Source organism: Alosa pseudoharengus, unplaced genomic scaffold, assembly GCF_046254945.1.
Source record: "Alosa pseudoharengus isolate Yale_2024_CS ecotype anadromous, Long Island Sound unplaced genomic scaffold, YU_APseudo_1.1 YU_APseudo_1.1_scf_9, whole genome shotgun sequence".
NCBI lineage: Eukaryota > Metazoa > Chordata > Actinopteri > Clupeiformes > Clupeidae > Alosa > Alosa pseudoharengus.
Window position 1 is genome coordinate 31,895,485 of NW_027468881.1, and position 15,000 is coordinate 31,910,484.

A 15,000-nucleotide genomic window follows, 5' to 3' on the forward strand; every position below is an offset into this window, starting at 1 on the left:
TGTGTGTTATTACTGTTTTTGATGTTGTTCATATGTGTAGTGTGATAAAAATATTAGGCTAATATACAGAAGTTTTTTCATTCATATTATCCTTTGAGACCATGGCTACCTAGCACATACTGTAGATAGAGAGAGAGAGAGAGAGAGAGAGAGAGAGAGAGAGAGAGAAAGAGAGAGAGAGAGAGAGAAGATATTGGCAAAAGTATCCATCAAATAAATGAATGGCCATTCATTTTTCCACAATTTTTGCATCATGAAAATTTTGGAAAAATATATAGAATACGTGGTTTAAAAACAGACCTACTTGACTTGTCTGTGTGTGTGAGTGTGAGTCCTCCTTAGCTGCTCTCATTAATTTTTCCATACACTGATTAAATCTAGTCGTTGACTAATACAGTGATTTCCTGTGTATTAGCCACATTGTGTATAAGCCGCAGGACAGTGTTTTATGAAAGTTCAAAGAAACAAAACCATATTAATACCATATTAACTGCCCCAGTGTATTAGCCTCATAGCTGAAGAAATTTTGCAACATCAATGTATAAGCCGCGGCTAATAGTTGGGAAATTACGGTAGAGAGTGTTTTGTACAAGTGCACACAACAAGCTCAGGTGTTCGGACACATATATACCCCCCCCCCAATACACACCTACTCACTTACACACACTCTTGCACAGGCACATCCCCCTCACCAGTTCAAACATGACTGCTCTGGGTGACGGACTGTTGAGCGCATCTTTCAGCAGTGGGAGGGATTGCTACCGATGCATCAGTGACACATCTGAGAGGCCAAAACTGTCTTTAGGGCCCAAACAAGTGTACTTTTTGTGTGTGGCCTGTAAAAACAGAACATCCCTTTGCGGTCTTGAAAGTCTTTTTACTCAGCCCCTGTCCTGTAATTATAAGTCTAAATATGGAGCAGATATGTTTCAAATGCTAGGTGCGCACCCCAGTAAATACAGTAGAGGATGAACGATTTTGTGAACGCTTAGACTTACAGTAATTACAGTAAATAGCTGGCATAAACTGGGCCACTACAAGATGACATGCACATACACACACACATATCCACACCCATGAGACATCATATCCACACATGCGCATGGACAGTATCAGAAAATACTTTAGATTGCACTGCTTGTCACGCCCTCTCTCAACCACAAATCCTTTTAAATGAACCTTAAGCTGGGGATATACACTACTTGGTTTTTGAGCAAGAGTTGTGTCACCTCAAACCGAATTTGATTATGTGGCATTTGCACTTGAATTTGCTGAATTTGAAGAATTATACTGAGAAAGCAAATTTGAATGGTATATGCTCAAATTTAATTCATTAGATTGAAACTAAATCCCAGTCAATTTGAAATTGAATATAATATTATAACTCATTTGCTCTGATACATAAATTATCCTCATTGAACATTTTCCCTCTTTGCACATTCACATTCAGTTCTCACAATTCAGTTTCAGACTGTGAAATTCAATTTCAGTCTACGTACACCACGGACTGCATTGTGGAGGACTCCAACAGAGTGCAGTCCACAGGATTCAGACTCAGAGTTGTAAATAAAAGTGTTCTTGCATACTCATATTCAGACACTTACTGTGTCTTTGCTACTGCCCCTGGCGTTCACGTGAATGGTGCATCTCGCTGACGAGTCACCTTCATTTTTGAGGATGCCACAAGCGACACACTGAACAGACGTAGGACACGTGTGATGACGTATGCGTACACGTAGTTAAAAGCAAGTATTTCACTGTCTTTGGCCTGCTATCACTGTGTTCCTCTGTAAAACACAGTCTCACCTACTCCTACTGTATAAAACTACTTAATTCCAGGCATGGAATGTTACATGTCACATGGTGTTTACCAAAGGTGGTCTCTATGGGAATGTCCACAGTTCAACATTCCGGGCCCTGATGTGGTTGTGCCACACATGAGTGTGCGCAGGTATGCCTTGCTGCCCTTCTCTACCTGTGAACAGGTATGCTAGGCTCCGCCCTCCTCTACCTGTGCAGGGCTGTGCTCTGTGCAGTAGGTGAGGGGGCACATGTGACGCCCGTGCCCCGTGGTTGAGTGGTCTCTCTGCTGAGTTCTGAGTTCCGTGGTGCAGGACGGAATGGCAAGAATCCCGCCGTCTCGGTTAAATCTTTGACTTGAGCAGGGGCCAAGTCTTGCTATACGATCTCAGGCGCTTTATTCCTCACACACTAGCGCCGGCCAAAAGGGCAGAGTCGCTCAATCATTTACCTCTGCCATACTGTGTGTGTGTGTGTGTGTGTGTGTGTGTGTGTGTGTATGTGTGTGTGTGTGTGTGTGTGTGTGTGAGTAGCCATGTACACTTTGTGTTAGCTTGCATGCGTACTGTATGTGAATGTGAGGAATTCTTCACCCATATCCACCTTAGATTAGATAGACACTTGCTTTGAAGGTGTTGGGCAGGTTTTAAAGCGTTGCTCTTTGTAGAAGGTTATGGAAAAAATGGAACATAGGGTATCTCCAGACAAGGATCAACTCTGTTTCTACATGCAGCATATACCCTGATAGCAGCCCAGGAGTAGACACACACACACACACACACACACACACACACACACACACACACACACACACACACACACACACACACACACACACACACACACACACACAGATTTAGATCATTAGTTCTCTTAAGCTAAGCACAAATAAGTGCACAAATAAGATTTGTGTGTGTAAGATTACAGTGTTTTCAGGTCAACGGTCAATGCTTGTGCATTACTGCTAATTTATGAAGAATGTGAATGAATATGTGTTGATTCAAAGGGATGATTCAGAAGCATAGCGGGTTTACTTTGGTCTACTGAAATATAATATGAAGTGTTTGTCTCATCTCTTTATATCTATAACTTCTCTATATCTTATCTCTAGTTCACTTCAAATGTACTTCTGTATAATTAAATGGATCTCCAGAGTATTTTTGTCTCTCTCTCTATGTTTGTGTGTGTGTGGGTGGAGCCGGATGGAGGAAGTTTGATGTGGGGGTGGGAATGGGGGTGCTTGTTGGCGACGGGATATGATGTGCCAGACAGAGGATGTTGTGGTAGACTGTGCCCCATGTTGGGGCAGCTCTGTGGGGGCGCTGACCCGGACCTTAGTCCCTTTTGTGCTGCTGGTCCTGGGGGTGCGTCCATGACCGCAGTCCCCACTCTGACCTCATTTGGAAGGGTTAGCTTCCCAAGCATGGGTTCACATCACCAATGTTCATGACCAGTGTGTGTGGAGCTACAGACTCAAGTGGATTAAGCAGAGGCCATGTGCAAGGTCACAAACAGCATCCAGTCGACCTGATAATGGTTTACATTTCACTGTTTTTTAAGTGCAAAAAAACTCTAGTGAGTTCACTCACTACCACGTTGTCTTCATGGCCTTCGCGGACAAGCTCTCCAACATGAATGTTGACAATTCCTTTATTCCTTAATCAAATGCTTAACTTACTTCATGACTACTGCGGTTGTTTGGGGAACCTTGAGGAAAGAATGTTGTATTATTGTTGTGGAGGTGTTTGGGTGGAAACTCCCTGGAGATCAGACACTGAGTGCTCCTTGTGTCTGTGCTGCCATGTTGACTCAAAGCTGACTAAATATGATAAAAAAAACAGAGTGATAACACCAATGAAGTCCCTCCCTCTACACAGTTAAAGCTATGACCCTATAAGACATTGCCAAGGGCAGCTGCGTGTTAAGGAATGACGGCCATAAACTTTTAATAAGCAGCCATGTGAATAAGAGGAGCCAGAAGACTCACGTTTCGCTTTATCTATACTTAAACATTTGCTTTATCTATACTTCAACATTTGCTTTATCTATACTTAAACATTTGCTTTAGCAGTTGTTGCAGACGCTTGTATCGCTTTTTAAAAAACAGCAACTCATAGTATTGGTTGAGTGCAGTTTTATAAGTGTATGTGCTCTCTGGGAATCAAACATGTCATTCATTGTAGGACCTAGGAACACACGTGTGCCTACAGCACTATGAGACAGAGATACTGTATCAGAGACACAGGAAGGGAGAAAACCAACTTCCTGTCCTGCCACCATTTCCTCTCCTCCTCTGCCCTCTGTCTCAGATTTGTCTTTGGTCTTCTCGCACCAGCCCCTTCACTCTTGCAGAGTAATGTCATCTTCACGACTTTTGCTCCGTCTTTTTTCTTTCTCCATCTCATCTCAACTCTCTCTCTCTAACTCTCTCTCTGTCTCCCTCTCTCTCTTTCTCTCTAACTCTCTCTCTCCCTCTCGCTCTCTCTCCCTCTCTCTAACTCTCTTTCTCTCTCTAACTCTCTCTCTCCCTCTCTCTCTCTCTCTATAACTCTCTTTCTCTCTCTAACTCTCTCTCTCTCTCTATAACTCTCTCTCTCTATAACTCTCTCTCTCTCTATAACTCTCTCTCTCTCTATAACTCTCTATAACTCTCTCTCTCTCTCTATAACTCTCTCTGTCTCTCTAACTCTCTCTCTCTAATTCTCTCTCTCTCTAACCCTCTCTCTCTCTCTCTCTCTCTCTCTCTCTAACTCTCTCTTGGGCAGCCGTGACCCACTGGTTAGCACTCTGGACTTGTAACCGGAGGGTTGCCGGTTCGAGCCCCGACCAGTGGGCCGCGGCTGAAGTGCCCTTGAGCAAGGCACCTAACCCCTCACTGCTCCCCGAGCGCCGCTGTTAAAGCAGGCAGCTCACTGCGCCGGGATTAGTGTGTGCTTCACCTCACTGTGTGCTGAGTGTGTGTCACTAATTCACTGATTGGGTTAAATGCAGAGACCAAATTTCCCTCACGGGATCAAAAAAGTATATATACTTATACTTATACTCTCTCTCTCCTCTGTCTCTCCACAGCTCTGTCAGCGACGGCTCAGGATCTCCCCTCCAGTCCTCACGGCTGCACCGAGGGAAGCTGCTACCCGGCAACGGGGAACCTGCTGATTGGCCGAGCCATCAACCTAACTGCCACCTCCACCTGTGGTCTGCAGGGCCCTGAGCAGTACTGCATAGTGAGCCACCTGCAGGTAGGTTTTGTCCTCCAGAGCCTCCTACCTCACTAGGTAATCAGCGCATTAACTCAGATCAGTGGATAACTACAGAAAAAGTTGTGGAGAAACTCCCCTATTCCAAGAATTCTCGTCTCAAAATCAAAATTCCACTCAAGCTCCAAGCGGTTTTGTACATGCAGCATTACAACACTGTTTGCAGCACTTTACACTGTCATTTTAGGTACAAAGAAAATTTAAACACCCTGATAGGGTGAATGCTTCGTTTCTTTAGCAATCCGGTGTCCTGGTTTGTATAAAAATGATTAAGTGGCACATAGAGGGCGAAAGTAGGGCGTGGCGGAAATAGGTTTCAGTGTTCATAATTTCAGTGACCAAGGTCAATAAGTGACCAATGATTGCTAACACAGGAAGGCCAACCTGATAGCCACCTCCACCTGTGGTCTATACGTCCCTGATCACTACTGCAAGGTGTCAGAAATACTTTACTGTCGTCATGGAGATTCTGCACTAACCTCTTCTGAGGAGAGGCTACATATTTTATGGAGGGTATGGTGGGGATGTGAAAGACGTGTTTGTCAGAGTCTCTGTGTCATGGATGGTTTTAATGGATGGAGCCTTTGAAACCTCTTCAAATTCCCTGTTCCTAGTTATCTCGCTGTGATGGCACTGGCCATTCTCAGGAGTTTTGGATGGCAGATGCTATTGTGACGTGGCTGTCTTTAATCATTATAATAGACTATTCACAACACATACAGTACTCACACACCACACACATGTGCACACACACACACACACACACACACACACACACACACACACACACACACACACAGTAGATGCTATGTTCCTCTTTGTCAAGGCGTCCCTTTCATGTTATTGACAGAAGTATGGTTGGTGGGCGCACCTTTCAGGCTGTGAATACTGCCTCTCAACACTTCACATGGCAGACGCAGTACTGAAAAGCTCCCTAGAGCTGAATAAACAAGCGCTCAGTCAGGGCTCATACAGTACATGTGCAGCTTATTCTTTTCTTCTTTTCCTCTCTGGCCTGTGTGTGTGTGTGTGTGTGTGTGTGTGTGTGTGTGTGTGTGTGTGTGTGTGTGTGTGTGTGTGTGCAGGAGTGTATTAAACTTTGTTTGTTTTGCTGATCTCTGATGGAGTCCTGTTCCCTTCTCAATCAGTTTGAACTGGATAGCCTGTCTGAGCTACATTGTGTCCTTCTGTCTTTTTGTATGTGTGTGTGTGTGTGTGTGTGTGTGTGTGTGTGTCTGCATACATTGTGTGCATGTGTACAGTGTGTCGGGGTGTGTATGTGTGTATGTGTATGTGTGAGAGTGTGTGTGAGAGTGTGTGTGTGTGTGTTTCCTGTCTGTGTATATGTATGTCTTTCTTCTCTTCCTTCCTTGCCTCAGGGATCAGGTACTGTAGATCAGTCCAGGCAGCAGCATTACAGGTCATCATGGCTGAAAAGATATACCTGCAGGCACAACACTTAGCCTACTTTTTAGGAAGAGGAAGTTGTTTTTGGTCCAAGTGAGCCTCCATACCTGCCAACCCAATTAATCAGTCACTTTGGTTGAAGCGTCGATGCTCTAAGTATAAGTATATATACTCTTTTGATCCCGTGAGGGAAATTTGGTCTCTGCATTTATCCCAATCCGTGAATTAGTGAAACACACTCAGCCCGGCGCAGTGAGCTGCCTGCAACAACAGCGGCGGTCGGGGAGCAGTGAGGGGTTAGGTGCCTTGCTCAAGGGCACTTCAACCGTGCCTACTGGTCGGGGTTCGAACCGGCAACCCTCCGGTTACAAGTCCGAAGCGCTAACCAGTAGGCCACGGCTGCCCTAATGTCTGCTCTGCTCTGTTATCATGTGAGTTCTTAGCTGTCAATCTAGACGGTGATGGTTGTGTTTAGGTATGAACTGTGGCAATCATTCATACCCGTGTGAAGTGTGCTTCGCAAGCCATTTGTCAATTCAGGGGACTAGAAGTTCTTCAAATATTTCCCACAGAATAAGATGGGTTTGTAGAATCCACTGCCCGGTGTCAGGTATCAACTCAATTTATTATGGTCATTTTAGCACTCAAAATTTGTGTTCTTTTGTTTTCTTTACCAAAATAATATTTAACCAGATCCAGTGAAAAAAAGTCATCAATCAGATCAGCATGTTTTTGTCTGTGATGAGTTTGGATGATTGAGCTCCTGGGGCAAGCCGGGTTTCTGCAGCAGGACGGGTTACGTGTTCATCCATTCTTCTGCCTGAATGTGAAGACTGACTTGTGTTGACAGTGAGGTGGTGGGTGTTCAGGTTGCCATAAACATGTGTGTGTGTGTGTGTGTGTGTGTGCATGCGTGTGTGTGTGTGTGCAGAGTGAGGCTTCAGGTGTATTGTGTGGTATTTTCTGATGTCTTGAAATAAATGAATTTGGAAATGCATTTTGACTGGTGACAGATGACACCCTCTCATCAGTCGAATCTCGTATATTTCTCACACACTCTCCTCTATTCTCTACCTACAGTATTCCGACTCTACCTATTCTTGCTCTGTCATTATCGTCTTCTATTTGTCTGTGTGTGTGTGTGTGTGTGTGTGTTTATGTATGTCCTTCTTGTCTGTTTCTCTCTTTGCTTGTTCATCTGTTCTTCCTGGCAGTCTCCCTCTCAGTACAGTTAGGTGGCTTTTCTCTGTGGATAGACGTTGACGTCACTCATTAGAACGACCACCATCATCACTCCAAAGTTTACTTTTTAAATGTACTTTTATTCTTTTGTGTTGAAGTTGTGTAGCAGTCCCACACAATGCACCTTTTATACGAGACTAAAGTTATTCTCTTTTTAAATTGAAATGATTGATAAATTGATAAATTGATAAATTGATGATGAAAAATAAATTATAGTGGTTAGTTTAGAATGAATAAAACAGCATGGCAATTGGCTCCATAATGAGAAGTCAAGCCAGGTTTGACCTTGCATTGTTTTTTTCTCCTGCTTTTAGCCCCTGTTATGTTTAGCTGAGATGCTTCCTCCTGTCTTGGAACCATACGCCATACGTTATATATGTGGAGACGTGTTATGATTTCTATATTTTCACTCTTATTTGTTGTGTCCAAAAGTAAACGGAAATAAAAACTAATGGCAACAACAGCAGAAGTATCCTCCATTTGGCACTGATGTCTCTAAAGGCACAGTATGGAACCTGGAGGAGTAAATTAACCCATTCACGCTGGATGCTGCATGACGCAACATTGACCCTCCCGCTGGATGCTGCGTAGCGCAGCATGCTTTTTATTTCATGTTTCTAGGTGCTACAGAGGCTTAGATATTAAATTTTGGTAGACGTTAACAATTTTTAGTATGTTTTCAGAAAACCATCAGGAAATAAGGTTATTTAGTCTAGAATGCCATAGGATTCTATAGGCGTTTGTAGTAGGCATTTTAGGAGTAAATGGGTTAACTATAATTTCTGTTCCCAGGAGTCGGATAAGTGCTTCGCCTGTGACTCCCGAAGCCCCTACTATAGAAACAGCCACAGGGTGGAGAACGTAATCTCCCTCCAGGACCAGAACGGAGAGCTCACATGGTGGCAGGCTGTCAATGGTATGTATACAGTATGTGTGTGTATGTTTGTGTGTGTGTATGCATATGTGTGTGTGTGTGTGTGTGTGTGTGTGTGTGTGTGTGTGTGTGTGTCTGTGCGTGTGTGTGTGTGTCTGTGCGTGTGTTTGTGTCTGTGTTTGTGTTTGTGTGTGTGTGTGTGTGTGTGTGTGTGTGTGTGTGTGTGTGTGTGTGTGTGTGTGTGTGTGTGTGTGTGTGTGTTTGTGTGTGTGTGTGTGTGTATGTGTGTGTGTGTGTGTCTTTGCGTGCACATGTGCATGTGTTTGTGTCTGTGTTTGTGTTTGTGTGTGTGTGTGTGTATGTGCGTGTGTCTGTGTGCATGAGAATGCATCTCATATGTGTTTTTTTTTCAGGAGAAGAAAATGTCAGCATTAGACTCAACCTAGAAGCCGAGTTCCACTTTACTCACCTCATCATGAAATTTAAGGTGTGTGTCTTAAAGGGATATTCCACCATTTGGGGAAATACACTTGTTTTCCACCTCCCCTTGAGTTAAACAATTGAGTTTTACCTTTCCCCAGTTCATCGAGCGTATTTCCCCAAATGGTAGAATATCCCTTTAATGTGTGTGTGTGTATTTGCCCATAGCCTTGTTGTGTTTATGTGTGTGTGTAATGTATTGTACGTATTTATATTGCAACATTAGTTGCAATTAGTTTTGCATTTGACATATAGGAATCCTTACAATCCATTTGGTGGGTCTGCATTTCAAATCCGTTTCTTAATACTTCTGTCATGGCCCTTTCTGCACACAGACCTTTAGACCGGCGGCCATGTTGATCGAACGCTCTGCTGATTTCGGACGCTCCTGGAGACCCTACCGCTACTTCTCGTACAACTGCACCAGAACCTTCCCTGGAGTCCCCACGCACGCCCTGCAGCTCATCGACGACGTCATCTGTGAGGAGCGCTACTCGGACATAGAGCCGTCCACTGAAGGAGAGGTGAGAGTGTGAAGAGTGTGTGTGTGTGTGTGTGTTTATGTGTGTGTTTGTGTGTTTTTGTGTATGTGGGTCTGTGTGGGTGTGTTTGGAATAAAGAGATAGAGAGAGAGATAGAAAAGAAGGAAAGGAATAAAGGAGTGTGTGTGTGTGTGTGTGTGTGTGTGCGCCTGCGCCAGTCTGCCCTCTGACCGGGAAGACGCCACACTAGGCCCAACACACCCGTCGTAACTGCCGCCGTTAATGTAGAGAATTATCCGATATGATTTTACGCAGATCACTGTTTATTATGTGTATGTGGGTCTGTGTGGGTGTGCTTTGGATAAAGAGATAGAGAGAGAGATAGAAAAAGGAAAGAAGGAAAGAAATAAAGGAAAGAGAAATACAATTATTTATATGTGCGCTGCATTTGCTTGTGTCTGTACATCTGTCTGCACTTTTCCCCCATTGACTCCATTCCATGCACTCTGTCCCTCTGGATCCAATCAGGTTATCTATAAAGTGCTTGACCCTTCCATTCATGTCAAGGACCCATACAGTCTGGAAATCCAAGGTGAGAAAACATTCAGCGTTGACCTTGATAATGGCCTCAGCTCCTGTCCCCTTCTAGCCACACATGACCTCCAATAGCACATGACTACTTGATGTGAGAATGTACATGCATGCTAGGCCTGCATGCTGCATACAGCGCTTATTGCACTTTAGGCTGGTGGCTGTTTGTCTCTACAGCGTTACGCACGTTTACAGCTACTATATTGACTCGTGTACTAATACAAACTTGGCTTCCATACTAGTGCTGTGATAGCTTAAAATGTTCTGTCTTGAAAAGTTGTTGACATGGTTTTGACACACAATGACCACACTATCACTTTCTCTTTTTCCCTCTCCCTCCCTCTCTCTCTCTCTCTCTCTCTCTCTCTCTCTCTTTCTCTCTTTCTCTCTTCCCCTTTTCTCTTTCCCCCTACTTGCTGTCGCTCTGTCTCCCTTCATCGTCCCCAGAAATGCTTCGCATCACTAACCTGCGCATCAACTTCACCAAGCTGCACACACTGGGGGACGACATGCTGGACCGGCGCGCGGACGTGCTGCAGAAGTACTACTACTCTCTGTACGAGCTGGTGGTCCGGGGGAGTTGCTTCTGCTATGGGCACGCATCTGAGTGCGCCCCTGTGCCAGGAGTGGACATCAGAGAGAATGGCATGGTGGGTGTGCTGCACGGAGATAATCTAGCCAATGGGATCTGAATTGGCAAAAACGGTGGCATTTATTAGATAAAAATATGATTGATTGATTGATTTTAATATGAATTCATTGTCACTGTCAAACATTTGAATCATGTTTATTTACCTTGTAGTTATTCAGCTGGGTGGATTGACTGTTTTAAAAGGGCAAGGTTGCTGCTCATCTGTTTTGTTGATGAAATTGTTTTTTTGTTTTGGACAGTTGAAGTCTGCTCTGTGATTGGTCAGAATGGAGGGGATATTTTAATTGTTTGTTTGTGATTGGACAGATCCATGGGCGCTGTGTGTGCAAACACAACACAGAGGGGCTGAACTGTGAGCGCTGCAGAGACTTCCACAATGACCTGCCCTGGAGACCAGCCGAGTCCAACAACCCACACACCTGCAAGGGTAAGCTCACCTGCTCACACACACACACACACACGCAGGCAGGCATGCACGCACACACACACACACACACACACACACACACACACACACACACACACACACACACACACACACACACACACACACACACACACCCATACACACACACAAATGCACACACATACACACACACAAATATACTGTACACACACACACACACACACACACACATGTCACACACACACACACACACACATACACATACACACACACACACACCACACACATGCATGTACAAAGGCACATACGCACACACACACACAAATTCACAAACACATACACACACACACACACACACACACACACACACACATGCACGCATGCACACACACACACACACACACACGCAAGCACACACATGCACACACACACACATGCATACATGCACACACAGCTCATACTAAATCCTCAAATAACCCCCCATCTACTGCTATAGCATTACATTTGTAATGTAATATGTTCTGTTTCCTTTCCCAGAATGCAACTGTAATGGCCACTCATCCGAGTGCCACTTTGACATGGCAGTGTATCTGGCCACCGGGAACATCAGTGGTGGTGTCTGTGACAACTGCCTCCACAACACCATGGGCCGCACCTGTGAGATGTGCAAACCCTTCTACTACAAGGACCCTTCTAGAGACATCCGCGACCCGGCTGCCTGTGTCGGTGAGTCACATGACCTCAAGGCCAGGCCATCCCCATCACACTTTACTAAGTACTGCACCGACCTCTGACATGTGTCTGTCTCTGCATGTCTGTGTCGTCACTGTTCTTAAACTTGTTGTGTGTAGGTACTGTAAGATGATGAGGAAAAACTGCTTGGTCGTTATCATGGCACCTGTCATCCTTCTCCTTCTCTCTTTCTCTCTACCTCTCTGTGTATCTTTCTAATATATACATCCTCAAGGAGGTGCACATTCCTGAACTTAGAGTCGGTGATGACAAGCTTATTTACATTCTTTCTCTAACTGTCTGTCTCCTCCTCTCCCTCTCTCATTCTTCCCTCTCCTTTTCTTCTTCATAACACCCATCTATTCCACCCTCTCTCTCTCTCCCTCTCTCTCTCTCTCTCTCTCTCTCTCTCTCACTCTCTCTCTCTCTCTCTCCTCTAACTCGTTCTCCTCCAGTGTGTGACTGTGACCCGGTGGGCTCAGTGGACGGCGGTGTGTGTGACAGCCACACTGACCCCGAGCTGGGCATGATCGCTGGACAGTGCCGCTGCAGGGAGAACGTCAGGGGCCCCCGCTGTGACTTCTGCAAGGAGGCCCACTACGGCCTGAGCCAGAACAACCCCAAGGGCTGCCAGCGTGAGTGAAAACAGGGCAGAGGCCGTGGGCCTTGGGCCTTGACTTATCTATTTACATTACATTACATTACATTTAGCAGACACTTCTTGACCAAAGTGACTTACATATGTCAGCTATATTACAAGGGATCACATTGTCCCCGGAGCAACTTGGGGTTAAGTGCCTTGCTCAAGGGCACAACGGTGGAAGCTGGGAATTGAACCGACAACTTTCAGGCACTGCACGCTAGCCCAGGTCCTTAACCACTACACTACCATTATTATTCTTTAGCTAATGCACTATGTACAGCACTTTGGTCAGTGCAAGCTGTGGTTATATGTGCTCTAAAAGTAAACTTTACTTACTTACTTACTTACTTGACACAATTTTATACAATTTAATTGAATTTAAGTGGGCTGTTCTATGTACCACTCAGAACAGAACACTTTGACCGTGAATTCAACTCTCGGTAAACAACACTGATGTATATGCCTTGCATGCACCCTGTGTTAATGCATCTGGTGTTAAATGTAAAATGTTTTTCACTTATTGCCATTTTAATGGATGCTGTATAGAATTGAAGGGCATATTATTATTGATCATGTGTTATGATATCAGTGTTTCTCAAAGTTTTTCAGACCAAGGACCACTTAACCAATAAAACAAAAATCACGGACCACCTACCTAAACAAACAACAAAAAAACAGCAGTAGCCTATATTACACAAAAGGGCTACTGAGCCACCTTGCTTATTGTGTCAGAGGACTCTTTAAAGTGTTGTAGCTTACATAGACAGTGTTGCAGAACTGTTTGGATTTACATACAAGTTGGTTCAATATTGCAAACAACTCATCTGTATTATATTTTACCATGTCTGTTCGCGGACCACTTGGGATAGCTTGCAGACCACCAGTGGTCCACGGACCACACTTTGAGAAACACTGTGATAAATGAATAGAATTGAAGAGCATATAACTGACCATGTGTTATGATGGATGTATAGAATTGAAGGGGCATATTATTATTGATCATGTGTTATGATGGATGTATAGAATTGAAGGGGCATATTATTATTGACCATGTGTTATGATGGGTGTATAGAATTGAAGGGGCATATTATTATTGACCATGTGTTATGATGGATGTATAGAATTGAAGGGCATATTATTATTGATCATGTGTTATGATGGATGTATAGAATTGAAGGGGCATATTATTATTGACCATGTGTTATGATGGATGTATAGAATTGAAGGGGCATATTATTATTGACCATGTGTTATGATGGGTGTATAGAATTGAAGGGGCATATTATTATTGACCATGTGTTATGATGGATGTATAGAATTGAAGGGGCATATTATTATTGACCATGTGTTATGATGGATGTATAGAATTGAAGGGCATATTATTATTGATCGTGTGTTATGATGGATGTATAGAATTGAAGGGCAAATAACTGACTGTGTGTTATGATGTGACTTCTTGTCAGCCTGCAATTGTGATCCTCGTGGAACCACCATGCTGGGAACGCTTTGTGACCAGATCAGTGGAGACTGCTCATGCAAGCGATATGTCACCGGGCGCAACTGCGACCAGTGCCTGGTAAGAGTCCACCTGCCTGACCTACCCAGGCTGCACCTCAGCGTTTACACTAAAATCACTGACCTCAGTAATCAAGCAACGATCATCTTCACAAGCATTGCGTACTGTAGGATGGAACCTGCATTCTGCTGTAACTTAATGATCGTTTGTGTGTGCACACGTCACAGCCAGAGTTCTGGGGCCTCAGTAATGACATGGCCGGCTGCAGAGCCTGTGCTTGTGACTTCGGTGGGGCCTACAACAACAAGTAAGTCAATCGTAATGCTCTTTGTGTGTGTGTGTGTGTGTGTGTGTGTGTGTGTGTGTGTATTTGTGTCCATTGTTATGAAATAATGGTGTTATGCAAACATGCTCAAAGGGGTTGTTGTTATTGCGCAAACTGGAGAATCAACAGATTTGGCAACCAGGTGGCACCCACAGTAGCCAGTATGCGATAGTCTTATGAGCGATGTGTTTTGTAAGTGTTAGTACATGTAGAGAGAGAGAGAGAGAGAGAGAGTGCCTGTATGAGTGAGTGCACAGGTGCATCTAAAGAAATGGAAAAGTTAATTTATTAAAATTAACTATCTAGATTAAAATTAATTATCTAGATTCATTACAAATAAAATTTAATATTTCAAGTCCTCTTTTTGTTTTATTCTTGGTAATTTTAATCTTGATTATGATTTAAAGCTCAAGGAAATCAAAAATCCAGAATCTTAAAATATTTTACTTTTTGAGATGCACATGTACACGCTTGGATTTACTGTATATAAATTAAATATAAGTATATAAATGCTTATGAATATATGACCTCATGTTTATGTGTGTGTGTGTGTGTATATCAATGCTTATGAGTGTATGACCCCATGTTTGTGT

The 15,000-nt window shown here is 43.8% G+C and overlaps 1 protein-coding gene across 2 annotated transcripts in view; it reads left to right on the top strand.

Annotated features, from left to right (window-relative positions):
• lamb2l (laminin, beta 2-like) overlaps positions 1 to 15,000 on the top strand; it is a 55,101-nt gene that overhangs the window by 17,648 nt on the left and 22,453 nt on the right. For both annotated transcript variants that reach the window (XM_076276087.1, XM_076276088.1), the window contains exons 3-13: positions 4,870 to 5,039; positions 8,499 to 8,622; positions 8,994 to 9,067; positions 9,396 to 9,584; positions 10,071 to 10,134; positions 10,581 to 10,783; positions 11,092 to 11,212; positions 11,729 to 11,917; positions 12,379 to 12,558; positions 14,030 to 14,142; positions 14,310 to 14,389. In XM_076276087.1, the coding sequence (XP_076132202.1) occupies positions 4,870 to 5,039; positions 8,499 to 8,622; positions 8,994 to 9,067; positions 9,396 to 9,584; positions 10,071 to 10,134; positions 10,581 to 10,783; positions 11,092 to 11,212; positions 11,729 to 11,917; positions 12,379 to 12,558; positions 14,030 to 14,142; positions 14,310 to 14,389 (1,507 nt within the window). The remainder of the gene's footprint in view (positions 1 to 4,869; positions 5,040 to 8,498; positions 8,623 to 8,993; positions 9,068 to 9,395; positions 9,585 to 10,070; positions 10,135 to 10,580; positions 10,784 to 11,091; positions 11,213 to 11,728; positions 11,918 to 12,378; positions 12,559 to 14,029; positions 14,143 to 14,309; positions 14,390 to 15,000) is intronic.